The sequence below is a fragment of the Adelges cooleyi genome, unplaced genomic scaffold, assembly GCF_023614345.1.
Source record: "Adelges cooleyi isolate 19-005CV unplaced genomic scaffold, UGA_ACOO_1.1 ACOO_flye_CR_arks_rails_tigmint_CR_PRNA_574, whole genome shotgun sequence".
Lineage (NCBI taxonomy): Eukaryota > Metazoa > Arthropoda > Insecta > Hemiptera > Adelgidae > Adelges > Adelges cooleyi.
The window spans coordinates 4,064,565-4,087,358 of NW_026096268.1; the positions used below are offsets into that span (position 1 = coordinate 4,064,565).

A 22,794-nucleotide genomic window follows, 5' to 3' on the forward strand; every position below is an offset into this window, starting at 1 on the left:
GGTTTAACAACAAAACACAACATTTGTCGTTTTCCAGAAACACCGGAAGGACGTGAGCAATTTCGACAAGCAGTTCACCGGCGAGAAAACCGACCTGACGCCCACTGACAAACTGTTCATGATGAACCTGGACCAGACCGAGTTCATGGGCTTCTCTTTTCTCAATCCGGAGTTCATACAACACGTCTAATGGCCGATCTTTAGGCCGTTCACCATCCTTGAAATACCCCCTACTCGTTTTCGTTTTTCTACTTACAGGGTCCATCTTATCCGTTTTGTTTCACTACTTCTTCGTCTTCTCCTTCTTTTTTATTTTTTTTTTTTAACTTACCGGTTCAACCAACGGTTCCGAATTCACCGAGTCAATTTGTCGGCCACTAAAATTACCAAGACCCACTCACGTTATTTTACACCTTTACCACTGCGAATTTCCTAACCGGTACAAATCCACTGGTACAAACACAGACCTTCTGGACCTTAATCTCTAATAGTAAACAACAACTGTATAGTTGTTGTTTTAATTTTTTTCCTCAGTACCTGACTTATGTTAGTTGTGATAGTTGATACCACATAATTTCGATAACTAAAATAGCCCTTTACAATGTCTATTGAACCTGCAAGATTGTTATCGTACGAAACAAATAATAGACACCCCAAAAGCTGTTGTTCGATGAGATTGTACTCTCAAGTGCAAATACTGGTAACACTTGTTCAATTGTTTGTTAACACCAGAAACTAATCTAAGACAGCTCGACCACTTTTTTTAATTATTTGTTTTTTTCCATTTCGACTATTAAGCGTGTTTCGCCTAAAAATTAATTTAGTATAAAATTTGGTTGTGGTTTAACAAAAAAAACATACAATATATTATACTGTATGCATTTACCTTTGTGTTTAGATTTTAATGCGGGATAGTTTTTAAATTATACGAATATATTATTATTATTATTATTATTATTATTATTATATGATATTTTCAAACATTTACATTCTAAAATTATTACATTTTCTAACTGTGATTTACCCAAGTGCAATAGGCGTGGAATGTCTTTAAATTTACATTTATTACGTTATCGCTATTATTATTATTATTACTATATTAGACTATACTAGACGCGGGTCTTAAGAGCTAAGATGTGTAACAGTATAATAATAATATATTTGTAGCTTTTTCTCCCATTTATTCCTTTAATATTAAGCGTGATCAAAAACAGATAGTTAGCATATTATATAATAGTATAATATTACAATGTACTTTATTATTTTACTCTCTTGTTTCTAAATCTTTTTTTCAATATTGTCGTTTTTTAATGTAAAATATTATAAATCAACATTTTTTTAAATTATTATTAATTACATATTTATAACACTCCAATGTTTTACTCTTCAAATTTTGTAAAACCAAATCAGACAGTATTATTTATAAATATACTATTATTATTAAAAATAATTTATATTAGTCTCAAAAACTTAGTATTATATTTATAATATATATGTATACGTATTGATTAAAATAGAGCACTCGTCGTTGGCCTTTGGGATGAGACGTGAAACTGATACCCAATATGTAAAAGATTCGTCCCAAAATCAAAATGACTTTCTCTCGACAAAGTGCTTCTAAACATAATTAATATACAAAATCTAACGTGGAATTTGTGTCGTGTGTGTAAGCGTTACTTAAAAGACGTTTTATAAGTTAATATAATATAGCTAAAAATTACTTCTCGCTGACCTTTGACTTGCTCACGACTTATGTGTAATTTAACTTTTAAGTAGAATTTGGCTAAACAAATACCTGTGAAAAATGTTAAATGATCAAAATTCATGTTTAGTGTACTCGTAATGATATTTACTAGTGTATAAATAATATAAACAGACGAAATATGTCTGATTGTTTTTTCATTCTACTCTTATTAATAATTATTAATGTTGTATAATATCTTTATTTTCCTGTTAATTGTCTTTAATTTTATTTACTTACCTTAATCATTCGTTATAAAGGATCATTTTTTAACTTATTAACGAATACCAACGGTTTTATGTATTTATTAATTATTATTATTAAAGTATACTATTGATTGTTATGCTGTATATTATAGTAATTTACGTACGCTCTTATTTGTTAAAAATTATCTTCATTTTTTATTGAAAAAAGTGCATGTGTAGGCCGTATAGTGTACATTATTTTTTAGTCGATAATGTGTTATCTGTGAACGATGATTTATGACTTTAAGAAAACAAATTACCATCGTTTTAAAAACTCAAATAATTTTTTGACTAATTTTAATTATTATAATAATAACATAGTTTAGATCCGTGTTTCAATTTAACTTTTTTTCAACTGTCTCAATATTTTTAAATATTCAATTGACAAGTTATATTATAATATAAATATATTATACATACGAGTACGAAGTATGTATATGTTTTAAGAAAAAAAGCCTTGTCTCCGATCGATAGTAACCAGTTGTCAGTTATATAATTACAACTTTATTTTGAAAACAGATTTAACTCAAGTTTTGCCTGGTCTATACTTATAGTTTGCACCCCTCATTGATTATCAAGTAAAATAAAGACCGAGATGTGATCTGCCAGTGGTTACGCCTAAAAATTTTCAAGCAGACCACGTAGTGTATTTTTTTTGATCACATAAAAAGTGACTCTCCGGGTAAATGTTATTTCCTTTTTAAAAACTAACGACCACTACATATCGGTGACATGCTTTTTATTACACCCTTTGTGTTATTATATCTTTTGATATTGTCATTTTTCTCCATTTAAATTTATGTATAATTATTTATTATAAAATGTTGTTATTATTTATAATAATTATGTACACCTACCTAATATTGTATTTAATTATTCACGTTAATACTCTGACAATCAATCTCTCTTCGCCATATTTCATTGCCTGTTTGTTTCATTTAATTTTATATAATACATAATGTTTTCGTCTAATGTGCCAAAACATCTTTAATAATTATTATTATTGTTGTTTGATGTTTCGTTTTAAATTTTCAACTTTTTGAAATTTCAATTACCAAATAGCATCAATTTGTGTTAGATTATTACCAAATATAAAGTCATTCGAATGTGCTACTCAATGTATTTGATTTTTTTTTTCAATTTATAAATAAATATAAATATATGTAATGTGTATAAGTAATTAGCGGTTTTTTTTTTTATTATCACCTTTTGCTTTTTACAGTCCAAACAATATACTGACGTTTTGATGTTTTGATATAGTTTCAGTGGGAACAACAAATAAAAACATGTGTTTTAAGAATAAATATTCTTCTGCCCCTGTAACTCAATCTATGGTCTAATTTTCACTTCTAAAACCCTATAACTAAGATATCCAAATAGGAGTAAAAATTACATAATATATGTATTAGCTAATGTTTATGGGCAAAAATTATTACAAACATTTCTAGCTATTGGCTGTAGTACCCTATGTGCTGGATTTTATTTAGGCAATTAACCTTTTTTTTTTTTAATAATTCATAGTTGCTTATAACCTAGTGTTTTTAGCCGACAAATTTTAGCTTTCCAGGGCCAAGTATTTCCCTCGGCGCGTTTAAGGACCGACCGACTGGTATACACGTGCCGAGCTTTTATAATGTATTGTTAAATAGGCACCGAAAATATCGTCCAATGGCATCTTCGACTCGAGACAGTTTCTTAAAAAAAAAAAAAATGCAATAAATCAAATAAACATCGTTTTATTGTTATGTCTCGTAATTTATCCAATTACTTCAATACTATTATTAGGTTTTTAATGTATGTAAATAAATGTTTCAATAATCTATGGTATACACAAAGACGTTAGGCATATGTTATATAGACAAACGATTACGTGCGGCGTGTGTCACAATTAATATATATATATACTCCTCTACATTATAGTTTTTGGTACAGATCACACAGCAAGTACATTTTCGTATCAAAATATAAATCTCGACACAATATTTAAAATGTGTAAAAATGTAATAATTTTAATTTTGATTGCGCTTGTCGTTGCAAACGTACAAAACGGAACGAGAGTAGAGGCCATGGCACAGACGCAGCTGACAGCAAAGCAGGCCGACTTGTTCTATGGATATTATAAACAACACGATTGGCGCAATTCGTGGTTTACCACGATACACGACGGACAAGATTGGATGCACGTAGACTATTTAGTCAACCAAAGGTCCAGGCCGGGGACGTGGAAGAAGCTGCGCCTGATACCTCGGCTGATGGGATGCAATTACGGTGTGAAGTTTTATTGGTTTCTCGTGTTGGCCATACAAGTCATTGAAGAGTGTAATCGTTTGTCTGTAAACGGCGACGACAACACCGGCGATTGTTGGAACAAACTGGCGGTGGTTCTCCAAGACGGTTCGTATACAATGTTAGAGGTGATGCGCTCGTTGGCGTACACACATTCCACTACCGGTGACGACCCTAACTTGGACGAATTTTACCAATATTTGTCGACGAACCAACACTTCCTCTGTACTGTCGTACTGCCGGATGACCATAGTTACGTGTCGCAGTTTCAAAGCCTTATCGATTACTTGCTTGCGTATTTGGCTTCCAACTGTCAACCAGAGTGTCCACGATTGGACATGGAAGTGTTAGTAGACGAGTGTCAAAGGCGATTCCCAAGAGTTAGCTACGATTATTATGTACACATAATGAAATATTATATGGAAGACGTGAGCAACCATTTGATAGAAATCGGATTCCGTTATGACATGAGTACGGGCCAAACTACCTATGTTTACACGTGGTAGGTAACGGCCAGCATTTTATCTAACAGTTCATTCGTACATTAACATTGTAATCATAGTATCGGCGTGACAGGCGGATTGTATAATTTTTAAGGATTTTATTTTACACACAAAAATAATAGCTAGATAATAGGTTTAATGAAAATTCTTGTAATTATGCCATGTAAAATATGTTATAATTTACATGATTATTTATAAACTAATTTTTTTTTTTTTTTGGATTTAATAAAAGTCAAAACGCGTCATTACATAATATGTGTTATATTTTTTTAAGAAATGAAACTGATTTTAACGTGAAATGTTACTAAAAATTAATTTCCATAAAATGTTGTTATTATTCATAATAATTATGTTTACCTACCTAATATTGTACTTAGAAAAAAAAGGCTTGTCCCTGATCAATAGTAATCAGTTGTCAGTTATAATTACAACTTTATTTTGAAAACAGATTTAACTCAATTTTGCCTGGTCTAAACTTATAGTTGCACCCCTCATTGATTATCTAGTAAAATAAAGACCTAGGTGTAATTTGCCAGTGGTTACGCCTAAACATTTTCAAGCAGACCACGTGATGAATTTTTTTATCACATAAAAAGCGACCATCGGGGTAAATGTAATTTTATTTTATTTCTTAAAATGACCACTACATATCGGTGACATGCTTTTTTTTACACCCTTTGTGTTATTATATCTTTTGATATCGTCACAGATTAAAATAATTTTTCTCTGTTTAAATTTATGTATAATGTTTTCGTCTAATGTGCCAAAACATCTTTAAAAACAATTATTATTGTTGTTTGATGTTTCGTTTTAAATTTTCAAGTTTTTACAATTTCAATTACCAAATATATAGTCAGTCAAATGTGCTACTGTATTTTAATTTTTTTTTATTAATAAATAAATATAAATATATATATATACATATAATGTGTATAAGTAATCAGTTGCTTTTTTATTTTTTATTATTACCTTTTGATGTTTACATTCCAAACCATATACTGACGTTTTGATGTTATAGTTTCAGTGGGAACAAAAAATTAAAACATGTGTTTTGGTATGTGAGTGATTACATGTGCGGACCGCGCCAGCTGTGAATTTTATAATTTCCACTCGAACCATACATTATATTAATTTGTGAACGAATATTAAAAAAGACCGTCCAGAATAACAAGGCCACAGGAAGTTCAAAACTATTTGATTTTTTTTGTTCAATAATCAAAAGCCATACCGTTTATTTATTTGTTTCCCGTTTGCCTGTTGTAAGTTAAATTAACTTTAGTGTACAATTATCGGATGTGTCGTACGCCGCTGATATGACAAAAGTATTATTATTACATTAGTCGCCAAAAAAACTTGTAAATGGAAGTGCCATGATCACTGAAACTAGGTCTGCTGCTATTATTTTCGATTTTATTTTATGTTGTGCTTGAGAAGAAACAAGTTGGCCGTAAGTACATCAAGGAGGTAAGTACAAAATTAGTGAGCATTATTGATTTGTACACTGTACAGTTAGTGTAAAAGTTTTATGCTTGATAAAATTCCTATCCCTATATTTCATTTTTTTAACAATCGGATTCGAGTATCATTCATATTTATAGCATACAAGATTGATATTAAGTTAAAAAAATATGTTATAAGAAATATTGTATAAAGAAACGCCAAATACATTTTGTACTGTACAAAATATAGACAACTTTATATAGCTTAGAGGTAAAGGGTATATTATATTTATTCAGTGAATGATATGGTATTTTCGGTTTCTCTTGTAAGGTGTGGGATATAGTTTGTCAAGTACGAGGTAAAGGAATTTCTATTATTGCTGTTGTTTGTTTGGTATACTTAGCGGTTTTAAAGTTTATTGCGTAAGTACCTAATTAAAAAATCCGTGTCAAGAAGATCATAAATCAATAGGTTATTTGTAATTATGTAGGCTAGAAATCACTATAATTTACCAAGACGCATAATGATAATATTTTATATTATGGTCGCAAATATTAGTCCAATTACCTTTTTGACTACTTGACCACTTTAATAGATTCACTTTACACTATAGTTAATGTCAACAAACCAATCTGTCGACAAATTTATTTTATGTTTAAATGGCTCGCGACCTCGACTGATTTAATCAGTCTGGTTAGAATAATTATTTTCACATAAGAACTATGACAATAACGTATTTTGACAAAAAAAATACTTTAAGTTAATCCGATTTTAAGATATAATTTGATTCATAAAATTAAATCAATTCTTACTCAGGCCTTAAAAAGTACATATTTTGTTCATTAAGCCGAGGTAAACGATGTTAGTTGAGCGTGATAAAAGTGCGTAAGTGAAGTGTACATAGTAAGATTACAAGGTTATATTATCTTGTATACGAACGGGCATGTGACCAGCTCACATTTGATTATTTGACATGACATAACTTAGAATCGATATGTAGAAGACAGTGTGAGTTTCTAATTTAGTAATATATTAAATATATTTTTGTTTTTATAGTTATAAAATGGACGAGTTACACGTTTCCGAAGAAACCCCGTTGGTGAGTAAACAAATTTGAATGTTTACAAAAACGATTGTTTATAAGTCAATTTAAATTATCAGGAATAGTCATTCTAAGCATAAAAACTAACATACTATTAGGAATTTTCATAGTTTAAAATATAATCAGTATTGAAATTAATACATTTTGTACTCAAAAGTCAATAACGTATTTTATTTTTTGGGTATTTAGCAGATTTGTATTTAGTTGAAATAATTATAGTTTAGTTGTTTTATTGTTTTTTAGGATGTTCGGAAAACGGGCTAAATTATTTTATATTTATACTTTTTTTCTTAAAAATATTTTTTTTTGTATAAAGTGACTTTACTTGTTTAGTTATCAAAAAGTTTAAAAATGTATAACATTTATGCAGTGAAAATTTTAAGAATAAATATTGTTCTTCGGTGTAGTTACTAGAATACCATTTCATTTTGTGACTTTTTCTAAAAAATTTATATTCTATATGTAACCTAATTGTATAATCAAGACATACTGCACTATCTCAATTATAATTTTAACTTCTATTTAACGTTATTAAGATAGCCATGTAATTCAAGTACTGATTATAGTAAACGTTATTAATAGTCTATCGTATGGAAGTATTATGTATGTAGTTATAGTCTCTGCTAACAGATAACAAAAACGGCGACGACTCAGTGAAAATAATTAGTATAAAATATTAAAATTGTACCATAAAAACATATCCCAGATTAAGTATGACGAATTATCTTAGACTCGTTATTTTCAGTAATAACACCAAAGAACTATAATAAAATAATAATAGTAATACTGATGAATATGTGATATCAAATCAACAAGAAATGAGGGAATAGAATTAGTGAAAGTCAGATAAAATGGGGTATATCAGGGATAAAAATAATGTTTTTTAAGAAAAGACAAACTGCTCACAAATAAGATAATTATGATGATAGATATTTGAAAGTATCTGACTTGTTAATTACTGAACGGATACCAGAAAGAGAATGTGAACATCGAGTAAGAGGATAGAACGAAAAGTAAAGGGTTTTAACCTTTATAAAACTTTACCATTTAATTTCATAGTGTCATTTTTTTGGTACGTCAGAAGTATTCTTGAAGTTGTTTTATTAATTTTCTTTTTAAGTAAAAAAATATCCTCTTAGAGGTTTATATTATGGTCAAGTTACAACTCATAAGTAATTGGTATTGAAAATGTAAATAACAATAAAAATGTTAAAAATTTAGAAGTATCCAAAGTCCGTGTGGCTAATAGTGTTGTGTGAAATGTGCGAACGGTTCAGCTACTATGGGCTTAAAAGTAAGTAATTTTGATTTACATTAGCTTAATAGGACTTGCATTAACACGTGTGGTAATATTTTCAGCCGTTCTCGTTTTGTACCTGACCAAAATACTGATGTACACTGGCGACGAATCAACGATAATCTATCACAGTTTTGTATTTGTTAGTTACTTTATGCCGGTTTTCGGTGCTATTTTGGCTGATACGTACTGGGGAAAGTACAAGTAAACAGTTCTATGGTGCTATTACAATTTTTTCTATCCGAAGCTGTCGTCGTCGACCAACCGAGCGTTAACCTTTAAGTTATTTTCAGGACTATAGTACTGCTGTCGTTAGTGTACGTGCTAGGAAATGTTGCTTTGACGGCTTCTTCCATTCTCGACACACTGCTGTCTCAAAGGTAACTCAAACATTCTTTCGAAATTCACCCTACATAAATACGTATTTCAACTGGGATTATATCAACCCAGGTGCATCGCTCTGTTCGGATTACTTCTGATATCGACTGGCACTGGCGGCATAAAACCGTGCGTTTACTCTTTTGGCGGCGACCAGTTCGTCTTGCCCAAACAGCAGAGAATCTTTCAGCAATACTCTACCCGATTCGTATTAGCCATCAACATTGGGGCTTTAATATCGTCGTACCTGACGCCCGAATTCAGGGTGAAATTCCACTGTTTCGGCCGCAACAGCTGTTACCCGTTGTCGTTTGGAGTGCCGGCCCTGTTGATGATTACAGCAATAAGTATGCATTACAACCACTATAATGTATACAAATAAATACGCATTCAACGGCCTAACCTTGCTCTTGTGTAGTTTTTATAGTGAGCGGCCGGCGGTTGTATGTGAATAAACAGCCAGATAAAAACGGCATATACCGAACGACGGGGTGCATATTTGTAAGAATTTCGTTTTCTTAGTTTTTACGTTGCATGAACCCAATAATGAACATTTTTTATTTTGTTCAGTATGCGTTGCGCAATAAATGGAGTTCACCCGTCGCCAGATGCCAACACTGGTTGGACTGTGCCCACGCTAAATACACCGAAACCGAAGTGTCCGAAACGAAAGCCGTCTTAGGAGTGACTACCGCTTTAATGGCTTTTCCGATATTTTGGGCGTTGTACGAACAGCAGGTAAATTCAACCACTAGAATCGCTACAAGCGTATAAAGCCATGGATTAGCCGAATTCTATCATTGGTGTTAATCGGATGAAAATGCTAATACTAATCATTTTTTTTTTGTTTCTCAAAGTTCCATAACATAATATTAATCACCTATTATTTGGTCAGAGTTCGCGTTGGACTCTACAAGCCACGATTATGAAAGGCCGGTTGGACTACCTGGACTGGACCATCAAACCGGACCAAATGCAAATGATCATTCCGCTTTTCGGAATGATGTTTCTGGTCTTGTTTGATCTCATTCTTTACCCGTTTTTGTCAAAAATCGGAATCAAAACTGCACTGCAAAAACTTGCTCTTGCTGAAATCTTTGCGGTAGTTTCGTTTGCCATTGCCGCTGTGCTTCAATTCAAAATATTCGTAAGTCCCTTCAGGTTTATATTTTGTTGATTTCCATAAAAATCCGTCTTGGGTTTTTTGAAGGGTGAATCCACTGTCGTATCCAGCGGCGAAGGTCACATAAACATTTACAATGGATTTGATTGCAACGTGTCTTTGGATTCGCCATTCCTAAACGTCGACGGTATTGACGCCTTCAGCATGACCAAATTTAAATACTCTCCGGTAGTCAATGAGGATCTGTTTAAGGTCCTTGTGACATTTGACGATACATGTTCTAGCGTTCGTTCGGGTTACCAACTGAATACAACCGTCACTATTGTGGAAGGAAAGGTAAATTTCAATAGTTGTAAATTTTTGGGGGGTTTTCGTTCATTTTCGAACAAAGATTTTTTCCTCGCTTGTTAAGTAAAGACTATATTAAAACCCGGCCTTAGGTGTTATATACCCCGTTGGCAGTGTTGTGCATCATTCAAATAAAACGTTATCTAAATAGTCACCAAGATAACACATTATTCAAGTAAAAGTAAGTCTAATCATAATTAATCAAATGAAAGATTATTTAAATAATTTCAAATTCAATTTTTAGTTTGTAAATGCATTTTTTAAATAATTATATTTTAAAACATTATTTTGTATAAATTTAATATATTCTACCTTTAGAGTTTAGAAAATATATAAAACCAGTTTTTATAGAAAGTTAATTTTTTATTCGAATAAATTGTGGAAAAATAATTCAAATAATAATTTGCACAGCTTTGTCCGTTGATAATAGCGTAGCTAGGCTCTACCTTTTTTTCATTTATGACCAGCGATTTTAGAGATATCGTTGTATAAAAATGTTTTCTTAACTTTATTACTACTATGGTTTAAATAACTGCATACATAAATACAACTTTGTCATTAAGTTTAACCAATCGAATGAATCACGTGGTTAACATGCGAATAATGAATATTTAATAATTAAAAATGTTTATAAAGTAATGTAAGAGTCTACCGATGAATTACAGGTGGTGTCTTATTTTTTAACTCGCATTGATGAGGACATGGTTATATTAAACCGTATCGGTGAACACGACGACCTATCTAAACCGAAAAACGGTTATCCCATCTTGAGGTATTTACGCTCGATAGATGTATTTTTAATAATACATGTTAAAATATTTTTAATAATTATGTTTAATAACCACACTTAACGTTTTGCTAGGCTCTTGAACGACTTTACGTCGTTTGACAATGACGTTCAGCTGGTAACCGACGGAAAAACTTACCAACTGTCAACTACATTTACCGATTTTCAAGCGGTAGAACACGGCCAGTAAGTTGTAAACTTTACACGATTAGACGCGATATTAACAGGAAATTTTATAAAAACAATGATATTATATATTATGCAGGTATAATGTGACAGGCAACGGAGATGTGTTGCTCGAAAATTTACATTTAATCCCGGCAACTATCTACACGTTAATGGTGCAACGCAATGGTGCCAAAACGGTAACACCTGAAAACGCCATCATTACCAAATTTGTGGAATTTATGTTTAAAAAAAATCATTACGTTATAGGACATAAGATTATTTAACACAGACAAAGGGAACTACCTACATATACTCTGGCAGTTACCACAATTTTTATTCATGATTTCGGCCGACGTCATTTTTGTGGTCTATAGTATGGAATTTGTATTCTCTGAGGTAAATTTACTATAAGTTTTACTGTTAGCTAAGCTCTAGCGCCTGAACGTTTCTCACTTAATACATTTCTTGAAAAATCCAACCATTCTAAACCGGCTAACGAATCCACACAAAATCTGCGAAACAAAATAGTGTTGCACACTAGAGTCGTTTTGAAACCACAGACGTCGTTTTTACCATTAATAATTAATACCATTCGAATCTCTTTTATAGCTCATAAAGTCAGACTGGAAGATCCGCCGTAGTAAACCTCTTATCAACTAAAAACGGTAATGCGCAAAAACTTTGTCCAGTTTTAATGGCGCTGGAAACCCTTTGACTTTTTAATATTTCAACTTGGACCTTAAAAGCCGAGAAGTATAAGACACTTATTAAATCTCTTGGTTTTTTTTGTAAAATCGAGTCGAGTGCTAAATCAATTTATCATATCATAATAGTCTTTGGACATAATTGGTTCATCTGAATCAACATAAATGTGAAGCAAGAATATCGATTAAAATAAATAGTTGTGTTTCCAAATGTCCATACAAAGAATGTAGAATATCACAAGCCGTATACTTGAGGAACTGAATGTACATATTTGATACCCATAATTAATTTGATATATTTTCAAATAAGCACCTAATAAAAATATTAGCGTTTTAATAAAATAAATGATCAATAATTATACCAAATTTGCTTTGAAATTAAATAAACACTGTAGTTATTGTTTTTATTAATATTTATATCTATATTTTGTTAATCGCAGGCTCCGCAAAATATGAAATCAGTATTGTTGGCTTTGAATTTCTTGACGGTGTCCGCTGGAAATTTAGTTGTCGTTATTATATCGGCGATTTCATTGAAAAACCAAGTAATCTATAAAACTTTTTTCTTTACATCACAAACGAGTTGAGAAAAGTATATTAATATACGGCTTTAATGATCACTATATCATATTATATTTTACAGGCACACGAATATATTCTGTATTGTTTTCTAATGTTGGCAAATGTCGTATTAACAGTGTACTTGAGCGTTACTTACAACAAAAAAATACTTAAACGCAAAGAATTACAACTCAAGAAAAATGATATCTCCTTATTTTAATACAAGAAGGCATATTTCGTTTTCAAAGTATTTTATTCATCAGTGTATTGTACAACTTGTTATATGTCATTTAGAAATACAAAATAATAAATATGTAGAAATCTTCATGATAGCATGTGATTTATGGATTTACACTATGTATACATATCTATAAATTATAATAGATATGTTTGCCTAAATATAAATAAGTTAGTGCCTTAATTAAGTAACAAAAAATTGCAATCTATTACTTTAATTTAACATGTTGTTAAAACACATACTATTTTATTTTTATTGAAGTAATTTATTTCAGCCGCAGACTCTGGCTTAATTATCCCATAGTCTTTCCATTACTGCTAGTTCTTATGTAGTTCAATTTGTATAACATGTAAGCCACTATAAGTATTAAGTATTTTAAATGTTATTATTATTCTGCAATTATATAGTTTTATTTTTATATTTTTTAAATAAGCTGGTGAAATAAAATCAAAACTCATGATAATTGGTGACACTGTAGTATGCCACACAACAGCTGTTGTGTGCGTAGAACGTAAAACGCTATTGCGTTTGAAGTTTTAACTATTTTAAATAAATATATAATAGTATTATTAAGCTTTCGTTTCGATATCGCTAATTTGTTTCGATTATCTTTGGATCATTTTTAACGTCTACTTTGACATATCATTTTACCTGCTTTATATTTTATTCAACCAAAATTTTTTACACATGACACGCATAGTAAACGTAAAAGATTAGTTGACCCTTTTCGATGCCGTGTTCCCGGTTCAACACTTTTTATAGTTCACGTATTTGTTTTATAATAATTGGTATTGATATGGCCGATGGAGATCTGTGTGTTGCTCTAATTGCTATTGAAGCATTAGAACAAGCAAAAATTACTTATACCGAAGAGGGCGCCAGAAAATATTTGACAACACCAGACGATCCTTTCGAAAGTAAGTAGATCAATAATATAATTATTAAATAGATTTTCCATTGAAAAAATCACATACCTAACAATTTATTAGTTCGTATTATGTAAGAATGAAAATTTTTCAGTTTAATCCCAAATTCATCTTCAATAATGCTATACCCACATAATAATTTATATTTTATAAGTGCGCTGGCTAATTTTGTAAAATAAAAAAAAAATGTCAATTAAAGCAATACTAAAATATTTCATATATTTTTAACAGTTGTAGTATACCCAATGAATGTTATGCTAAATCAATTTTTAACCTATGTGATATTTCGTTTTTCTTTACTTATGTTATACTTGAGTATAACATTCATTATGTAATCATTTGAGGAGTAGGAGTGGACGAGCGGGTAAGGCGTCAGTGTGTTTGGCACTCATTGCCGCCTGTTCGCGATATTCTGTCACGGGTGCCGGGATCTCCATAAACCGTTTGCCGGAGTACCGCTCAGTTTACCGTTTTATAAAAAGAATCCGCCATCCCCCTCTCCGGCGACCTATCCCGGATAGCGAATTCGTCTAGAAATCATCTTTTGGTTGTAGCATTGGGACGTCAAGGCCCGTTAAAGCTACACGATGCTGGAGATGAATAATGTAACAATAGTAAAAAGATTTCTTAACTATAAACATAAGTTGTTTTAAACTGAATTCTTGGTACGTACCACAGGAGAAACTAGCCGAAAACTTTCCGCTGTTTAACTCTGGATGATTTCCCAGGTAATCAAATGAGAGCCTCCTTCTGTTGGCCAGAAATTGAAGCTTTTTTTCCTCGTTTTTCAGACATCGCAAATTTGTTATTTTTGACAAAACAATATTTTTCTACTTTTGGATTTCGACGGTTAGCTTTTATTTAATCCGTATACGAACGCCGCACAGTGGGAAGAATCAAGCTTTTAACTGGCCAAAAATATAAGGTACAGGAAAAAAAAAACCTTTTCTTTAGAAAAAGGTTTCTTTTTTTAGTCTAATATTATCATATATTTAAAAAAGTTTAAAAATGTTGATGAATGTTAAAAAAGTAAAAAATTGTTGATAAATTTTTTAGCATGTTTAAACAAATTATTTAAGATGCTCAAAATAGAGTATGACACCAAAATCCCCATTTATAAAAAAAAGTAAGAATCCCATTGATTTCCAAATGTATTGCGTAATGGTCAGGGCATTCCTAGTCTCTAAGAACTTGTTTGAAAACCACATTCCATAGTATGTTTTAAAACTAAAAAATAAACTACGATTTTTAATTTTTCTTACGATGTTAGTTTTATCTATAAAAAAATTGAAAAATAGCTATAAATTAATTCGTAATTTAAAAAGTGCATTCCGAGTCTCTAAGAACTTGTTTGAAAACCACATTCCATAGTATGTTTTAAAACTAAAAAATAAACTACGATTTTTAATTTTTCTTACAATGTCAGTTTTATCTATAAAAAAAATGAAAAATAGCTATAAATTAATTCGTAATTAAAAAAGGGGCAAATTTGAGCAACTTTCCGATATAGTATTATTTAGTACACATAATTATGTAAAAAAAAAATGTTTTCACTTAAATAGCTAAAATAACTATACGTATAACTTAAGTACACATGCAAGTGCTTGCATTAAATTCTACAGTCTGAATGAGCATTTGAGCCTTACCTTTTCTTCTTATCTTCTCAGTACTTAATGATTATTATATATTGTGATATAATTATCGTCGTCAGATATGTGGTAATAAATAGTAATGAGTATAATCTATAATTAAGATACCAACATTTTCTATTTTTGGCCGGCTAAAAGTTTAATTTTCCCACTGTGCGCCGTTCTGTATAGTGGTTTCAAGAATAGGCCCCCAGATCAGCTGTTTTTTTATTACCTTTTGATGTTTACATTCCAAACCATATACTCATGACAAAATAGATAGGTATGATGTCAAAATACGAGTTTATGAATCGAATGCGCAGAAATGGCGATAGCTTTTCTCCGCCTGTGATTGGCTATAAATTATATCTTATCAGGAAATTATATGCCCGCCAAAACTTTAGTTTGTAAATGATGTATATAATAAATAGAACTAAAGTAGAGAATAATTAACTATTAAGACTGTATAAAGAGTATATTTATTTTGTTTACTTAAATATAATTTAAAATGCCTCTTTGTGTTTTTGATGGATGTTTAAGTGGCAGTAGGCGCAAAGGTCTCAACAAAAATCCACATATCCATCTTCACAAATTTCCTAAAAATGGGGAATTAAAAAAAAAATGGGATTTGCAAATTCAAAGTAATAAACCTATTAAATGTAGATAAAGGTAACAGATATTAAATATTTAGTTTTTCTCGAGATAAAAGGAGTTGGTGTTGTTGTAGCTTTTGTATGTTCATTACATTTCAATGCTAATGACATTGTTGAGAAAACTTTAGTACACAAATTAGCAGGCTATTCACCTCAAAAATCAAGGAGAGCCAAATTCCATACTATTGAGGTATGATATTAGTAAGATATTTAGGCACCGGTCCAAGTCTAAGTGTTCATAAAAAGGCGTAGGTCGTACATTGGACCGGTGCCGATAATCATTTTACTATAACTACAATTTTGGTTATGTAATTTGTTTTAATAGAGAAGTATGGTACTTAAATTACATTTTGTATCATTTTTTTTTTTTAATAATAATAGTTTTAGTCAAGATGGATTAGCTAATAGTACAACACCATATTTTATATGAAATTTCCTTATCTATATCATTCTTTTCAATTAGTACTAACCTTAAGTATTTAAACTGCTTGGCTCTGCTGAAAACATAGTTTTTTATACAATTAAATATATAATAAATATGTATTCATGTATATATTTAAAATCCATAGACAGGTTAAATGATGCAAAAAAGACTTCTTTCAATTACTTGTAAAAGCCTTTTCCTGCAACCAACATAGTTTAGTTTATCCTTATTCTAAGGAAAGGAATACAGTAGGTAGTTCTCTCTTGCTTTTTGTATCACAGTTGATGAGCCAGTACGTTTTGCGAGATGTACAAGTTGCTGTAGTAGTAGTTACTGTGTCTTACTGCTACGTCCCTTTAAGCACCTTTAATTAGCAGGAGTTACTGTATATCTATTCTTAACCCCAACCCACAGGGGTTAGATTGTGAAAAGATCTATAAAATGTGTATATTGTTATAATCTCATTCCTTGGTTTTTATACATTGGAGTATTAACTACACAATGTGTGATATTAAAGACATAACTCTATAAGAAATGTTTTTTGTCTATTAGGAAAAATCATTGGAATAACTATTAGATTTATAATTTTAATTAAAAATAAATTATTTTAACATAATGTCATCTCACGGAACACATGTAAGTGATAGCATGAATATTGATTACTACCGCCTGATAACGTTTGGAAAAAAGCAGGATGGCCGATACTGCGTATCACGACAGTTGACATCATACCTATCTATTTTGTCATGCATATACTAACGTTTTGATGTTATAGTTTCAGTGGGAACATGGTTGAAAAATACAAGTTAGTGCACATCGTCTCGAATTGTTATCTTTAGAAATAAATGACAACATGACGGGATATCAATTTTCCTATTACTATGTATTTTACCGTGTGTAATAAACCCATTGGCTTATTCTTATTGTTATTATTATTATGTTATATGTAGCATGACGTAATCTAGGATATCGACATACTAGTTCACCTTATATGTATTTTCCTTAATTCTGTTATTTAAATTTTACTTTTTACTGCGCAATTACACAAGTTACCCTTGTGTAATTTCCTAGTTCATACGTTGTTTGTTACTTTAACTAATTTGCATATCACTATACAACACTGGCAAATCGTATGCATATTTGTCAGTCGTCAAAACATTAATATAATATCATCTTTCAATACAGTTTATTATATTAAAAGCTTATAATTAAAACAGTTAAACTTTAAAAATGTTTTGTTTTTTCTTTCTATCTTTACTGGATCACATATATTTATGGCCTAACCGGCGTACTACACGTGCACTTATATACTTGATTTTGATTGGGTGCCGGTACGCTGACATATTTGATTTTATCATCGAAAATTTGATGAAGAAGGGGTATATGTGCAATAACTTTGTTTATTTCAATCATGAGTGGGAACAAAAAATAAAAACGTGTGTTTTGGTATGTGAGTGAGTGATTACCTGGGCGGACCGCACCAGCTGTGAATTTTATAATTTCCTTTTGACCATACATTATATTAATTTGTAAACGGATATTTAAAAAATACTTTCCAGAGTAACAGAGCCACAGGAAGTTCAAAACTATTTGAATACTTTGTTTAGAAACTAAAAGCCATAACCATTTATTTATATGTTTTCCATTTGCCTATTGTATTTAAATTAACTTAAGTGTACAATTATCGGATGTGTTGTACGTTGCTGATGTGACAAAAGTATTATTATTATTTTGGTCACCAAAAAACGTGTAAATGGAAGTGCTATGATCACTGAAACTAGGTCTGCTGCTATTATTTTCGATTTTATTTTATGTTGTGCTTGAGAAGAAACAAGTTGGCTTTGAGTACATCAAAGAGGTAAGTACGAAGTTAGTGAGCATTATTATTTCATTTGTTGATCAATTGGATTCGAGGATCATTCATATTTATAGCATACAAGAAATGGTTGATATTAAGTTGAAAAAAAAATGTTATAAAAAAGACTGTGTAAACAAATGCCCAATACATTTTGTACTGTACAAAATGTAGACAATTTTATATATAATATACCGTTTACCTGTAACATTATATCTATTCTCATGAATAATTTATTATTCTGGGTTTCTCTTGTAAGGTGTGGGATGTAGTTTGTCAAGTACGAGGTAAAGGAATTTCTACTATTGCTGTTGTTGGTTTGCCATACTTAGCAGTTTTCAAGTTTATTGCATAAGTACCTAATTGAAACATCCGTGTCAAGAAGATCATAAATCAATGGGTTATTTGTAATTCTGTAGGCTAGTAGTCACTATATTTTACCATAAATCATAATGATAATATTTTATATTATAGTCGTAAATAGTGGTCCAACTATCTTTTTGACTTTTTGACCACTTTAATAGATACACTTTACACTATAATTAATGTCAACAAACCGACCTCTCGACAAATTTCTTTATTTTTAAATGGCTCGCGACCTCGACTGATTTAATCAGTCTGGTTAGAATAATTATTTTTGTACAAGAACTATGCCAATTACGCATTATAACAAAAAAAAGATACTTTTAAATTAATCCAAGATTTAGGTGTAATTCGATTCCTAAAATTGATAAAATTCTTACTCAGGCCTTAAAAAATTACATATTTTGTTCATTTAGGCTATTTATTGGGTACCGGCCAACTTTTCCGTCAAAAACTAACCATTTAACTTTAATCGGTCCGATCATTGTATTGAAGCGATAAGACTTCTGAATTCAGATTTTAATTCGGCATTAAGTCTACTTGAGATCGGTCGAAATATTTTTTTTAATTTTTAATTTTAACTCTTTCCAAATTTGATTTTAAAATTTGAAATTTAATATAATGTTCAAACTTGTTTTATACATAGTAGGGATAAGCTATCAAAAAAGTACTCTAACCGATCTCAAGTAGACTTCATGACAAATTCAAATCTGTTTTCAGAAGTATTATCGCTTCAATACAATAATTGATCCAATTGAAGTTAAATGGGTAGTTTTTGACGGACAAATTAACTAAAATGGCTTTTACTCATAGGCAAAATGGTTTAAATTAAAAATAATACCATGAAGCTTATACAAATTACCCGGTAAATTAATTGGCATAATCTAAATTTGTAAAACCACTACATTATATTGCAATTCTTGTGAACAAAATCCTGCTTTTTGTTAAGAATGTTTCCAAGCTTCTCATAAATAATTATAATACTGCTTTGTTAAGTATATTTTATAACTTTGTAACTTTTTAGGTTTTTTTTTATGTAACAAATTCTTGTTATGTAATACAAAATTGTTTTGTATTACATGTTTTTTTAAAAGAACAAAATGTTCATAAATATTAAAGGATATAATAAGATTTATTTAAATTAAAATGTTAAATGATTGTGTTATATTTTCAAAATTGTTAATTTTGTAATTTAACTATCTTTTACATTTACAAAGTATGTATTATTTATAAATTATAGAAATTCTAAGATATTTTAAAAATGTTTTACTTTCTTGATTTTTGACAGAGCTCCAGTGGACCCACGGTAATAAGAGGTAGAACACATGTATAACTGGACAATTCTATACATTTGGTACAAATATAAACAAATAGACGGCGTTCCGCGTTAGTGATGAGTTTAATGAAAATTATATTGAGAGAACCCGAGTATACTCATGGTACAAAATGAAGGATTTTGTGAGAGAACTTTCGTACTCTCGTGGTACCGTAAGACAGTATCTGAAAGTCAGGCTTGGTAGCCAACGTGTTAAAACCCGTTTTTCTTGAATATTGTCTGTACAATTCTCCTTTACAATTGGCCGGTACCCAATAGCCTTAAGCCGAGTTCACACGATGATACCTAGTTTGGCGTGTAGAAGTGCATCACACATTCAAACTACGCGACGCGTATTTCAACGTCGATTTCGGGCTTAACACAATAGTATAAAATATAATAGAGTAAACACAATATTACAAACATACATATATTATATAAATAAAATGTGAGTATAAAGGTGTTTATGTACATAATATATTGTATGGGTATGTGATCAGCTAACATTTGATTATTTGGCATGACATAACTTAGAATCGATATGTGAAGATAGTGTGTATAAGTAATTTAGTAATATATTAAATATATTTTTGTTTTTATAGATATATAATGGATGAGTTACCCATTTCCGAGGAAACCCCGTTGGTGAGTAAACAAGTTTGAATGTTTACAAAAACATTTGTTTATAAGTTAATTTAAATTACCGAGAAATAATCATTCTAAGCATTAAAAATAAACATACTATTAGGAATTGTCATAGTATAAAATATAATCAGTGTTACAAATTAATCATTTTTTTATTTAACAGTCAACAATGTATTTTATTTGTTGGGTATTTAACAGATTTGCATTTAGTTAAAATAGTTATAGTTCAGTTGTTTTATTGTTTTTTAGGATGCTCGGAAAACGCGCTAACCATTTTTTTACAGCTATTCTTTTATTCTTAAAGATATTATTTTTCGTATAAAGCGACCTAAAAAAAGATATTATTAAACAATCCCGAAAGTTATTTTACTTGTTTAGTTATCAAAAAGTTCAAACATTAAAACATTTATACACTAAACATTTTAAGAATAAATATTCTTCTGCTGTCTACAACTCAAAAAAGTTATTTTCTGTAGTCTAAAAATAAGTTTAATATTACAAAATTCGAGCCATCTCATGTAATGGTAATCATCAATATTTACGGATTAGACAAAACTTATTTAATCACTCGAACTAAACTTATAGTTTTATAATTCATTTAAAATTAATTTTTAGAGTTTATATAAAGCAAATTATGAACATAGTTAATTCAATAATATTGCTAATAGTTTTATTCATTATAAGATTATTTTTTTATTAAGATCTATTCTTTATTTGTATTTATTATAAAGTATTAATAATTAAATGTGTAGCTACTAGAATACTAGTTTTTGTGACATTTTCTAAAAAGTGTATTCTAAATGTTATGTAACCTAATTGTATTATCAAAACATATTGCACTATCTCAATATAGTGTTAACTTCTAATTAACGTTATTAAGATAACCATTTAATTCTAGTACTGATTATAATAAACGTTATTAATAGTCTATGGTATAGAAATATTATGTATGTAGTTAGTCTCTGCTAATTGATAACAAAAACGGCGACGACTCAGTGAAAATAATTCGTAAAAAAATATTAAAATTGTACCATAAAAAATGTCCCAGGTCAAGTGTGACAAATTTATTTAGATTAATCCCTTTTAGTCGTAACATCACAGAATTGTAATAAAATAATACAAGTAATATACTGATGAATATCACAACCCTATCAAAATCAACACGAAATGAGGGAATGGAATAAGTAAAAGTCAGATAAAATGGGGTATATCAGAATAATGTTTTTTAAGAAAAGACAAACTACTAACAGATAAGATAATTATGATGACAGATATTTGAAAGTATCGACTTATTAATTACTTGACAGCAGACGGCTAGCAGAAAGAGATGTAAACATCGAGTAAGAGGATAGAGCGAAAAGTAAAGGGTTTTAACCTTTATGAAACTTTACCAATTTATTTCATAGTGTCATTTTTTTGGTACATCAGAAGTATTCTTGAAGTTGTTTTATTAATTTTCTTTTTAAGTAAAAAAATATCCTCTTAGAGGTTTATATTATGGTGATGTCACAACTCATAAGTAATCGATATTGAAAATGTGAATAATAAAAATGTTAAAAATTTAGAAGTATCCAAAGGCCGTGTGGCTAATAGTGTTATGTGAAATGTGCGAACGGTTCAGCTACTTTGGTCTTAAAAGTAAGTAATTTCGATTAACATTAGCTTAATAGGACTTGCATTAACACGTGTGGTAATATTTTCAGCCGTTCTCGTTTTGTACCTGACCAAAATACTGATGTACACTGGCGACGAATCAACGATAATCTATCACAGTTTTGTATTTATTAGTTACTTAATGCCGGTTTTCGGTGCTATTTTGGCTGACACATACTGGGGAAAGTACAAGTAAACAGTTCTATGGTGCTATTACAATTATTTCTGTCCGGAGCTGTTGTCGTCGACCAACCGAGCGTTAACCTTTTAGTTGTTTTCAGGACTATAGTAGTGCTGTCGTTAGTGTACGTGCTAGGAAATATTGCTTTGACGGCTTCTTCCATTCTCGACACACTGTTGTCTCAAAGGTAACTCAAACATTCTTTCGAAATTCACCCTGCATAAATACGT

The 22,794-nt window shown here is 30.3% G+C and overlaps 3 protein-coding genes across 12 annotated transcripts in view; all 3 read left to right on the forward strand.

The window, feature by feature from the left end:
• LOC126843115 (protein kinase C, brain isozyme) overlaps positions 1 to 3,029 on the forward strand; it is a 77,445-nt gene extending 74,416 nt beyond the window's left edge. For 3 of the 6 annotated variants that reach the window (XM_050580455.1, XM_050580456.1, XM_050580459.1), the window contains one exon: positions 38 to 3,029. In XM_050580455.1, coding sequence (XP_050436412.1) covers positions 38 to 190 — 153 coding nt within the window. In that variant the 3' untranslated portion in view covers positions 191 to 3,029. The remainder of the gene's footprint in view (positions 1 to 37) is intronic. The other 3 variants (XM_050580457.1, XM_050580458.1, XM_050580454.1) reach the window with 2 other exon arrangements.
• The window catches only part of LOC126843112 (peptide transporter family 2-like), a 98,023-nt gene that overhangs the window by 63,940 nt on the left and 11,289 nt on the right, over positions 1 to 22,794 (forward strand). Inside the window, exons 1-5 of one of the 5 annotated variants that reach the window (XM_050580445.1) lie at positions 13,484 to 13,838; positions 20,688 to 20,730; positions 22,296 to 22,368; positions 22,434 to 22,575; positions 22,665 to 22,751. In XM_050580445.1, coding sequence (XP_050436402.1) covers positions 20,695 to 20,730; positions 22,296 to 22,368; positions 22,434 to 22,575; positions 22,665 to 22,751 — 338 coding nt within the window. In that variant the 5' untranslated portion in view covers positions 13,484 to 13,838; positions 20,688 to 20,694. Of the gene's footprint in view, positions 1 to 13,483; positions 13,839 to 17,835; positions 18,411 to 20,303; positions 20,534 to 20,687; positions 20,731 to 22,295; positions 22,369 to 22,433; positions 22,576 to 22,664; positions 22,752 to 22,794 lie in introns of those variants that run through there. The other 4 variants (XM_050580443.1, XM_050580444.1, XM_050580447.1 and 1 more) reach the window with 4 other exon arrangements.
• LOC126843113 (peptide transporter family 2-like) lies at positions 5,898 to 13,384 on the forward strand. The gene is made up of 16 exons (XM_050580450.1): positions 5,898 to 6,239; positions 7,272 to 7,314; positions 8,539 to 8,611; positions 8,677 to 8,818; positions 8,908 to 8,994; positions 9,065 to 9,339; positions 9,411 to 9,493; positions 9,563 to 9,730; positions 9,888 to 10,139; positions 10,203 to 10,451; positions 11,129 to 11,235; positions 11,326 to 11,436; positions 11,516 to 11,615; positions 11,686 to 11,814; positions 12,563 to 12,667; positions 12,766 to 13,384. The coding sequence occupies exons 1-16, from the start codon at positions 6,193 to 6,195 to the stop codon at positions 12,901 to 12,903; spliced, it is 2,109 nt and encodes a 702-aa protein (XP_050436407.1). The 5' UTR covers positions 5,898 to 6,192; the 3' UTR covers positions 12,904 to 13,384.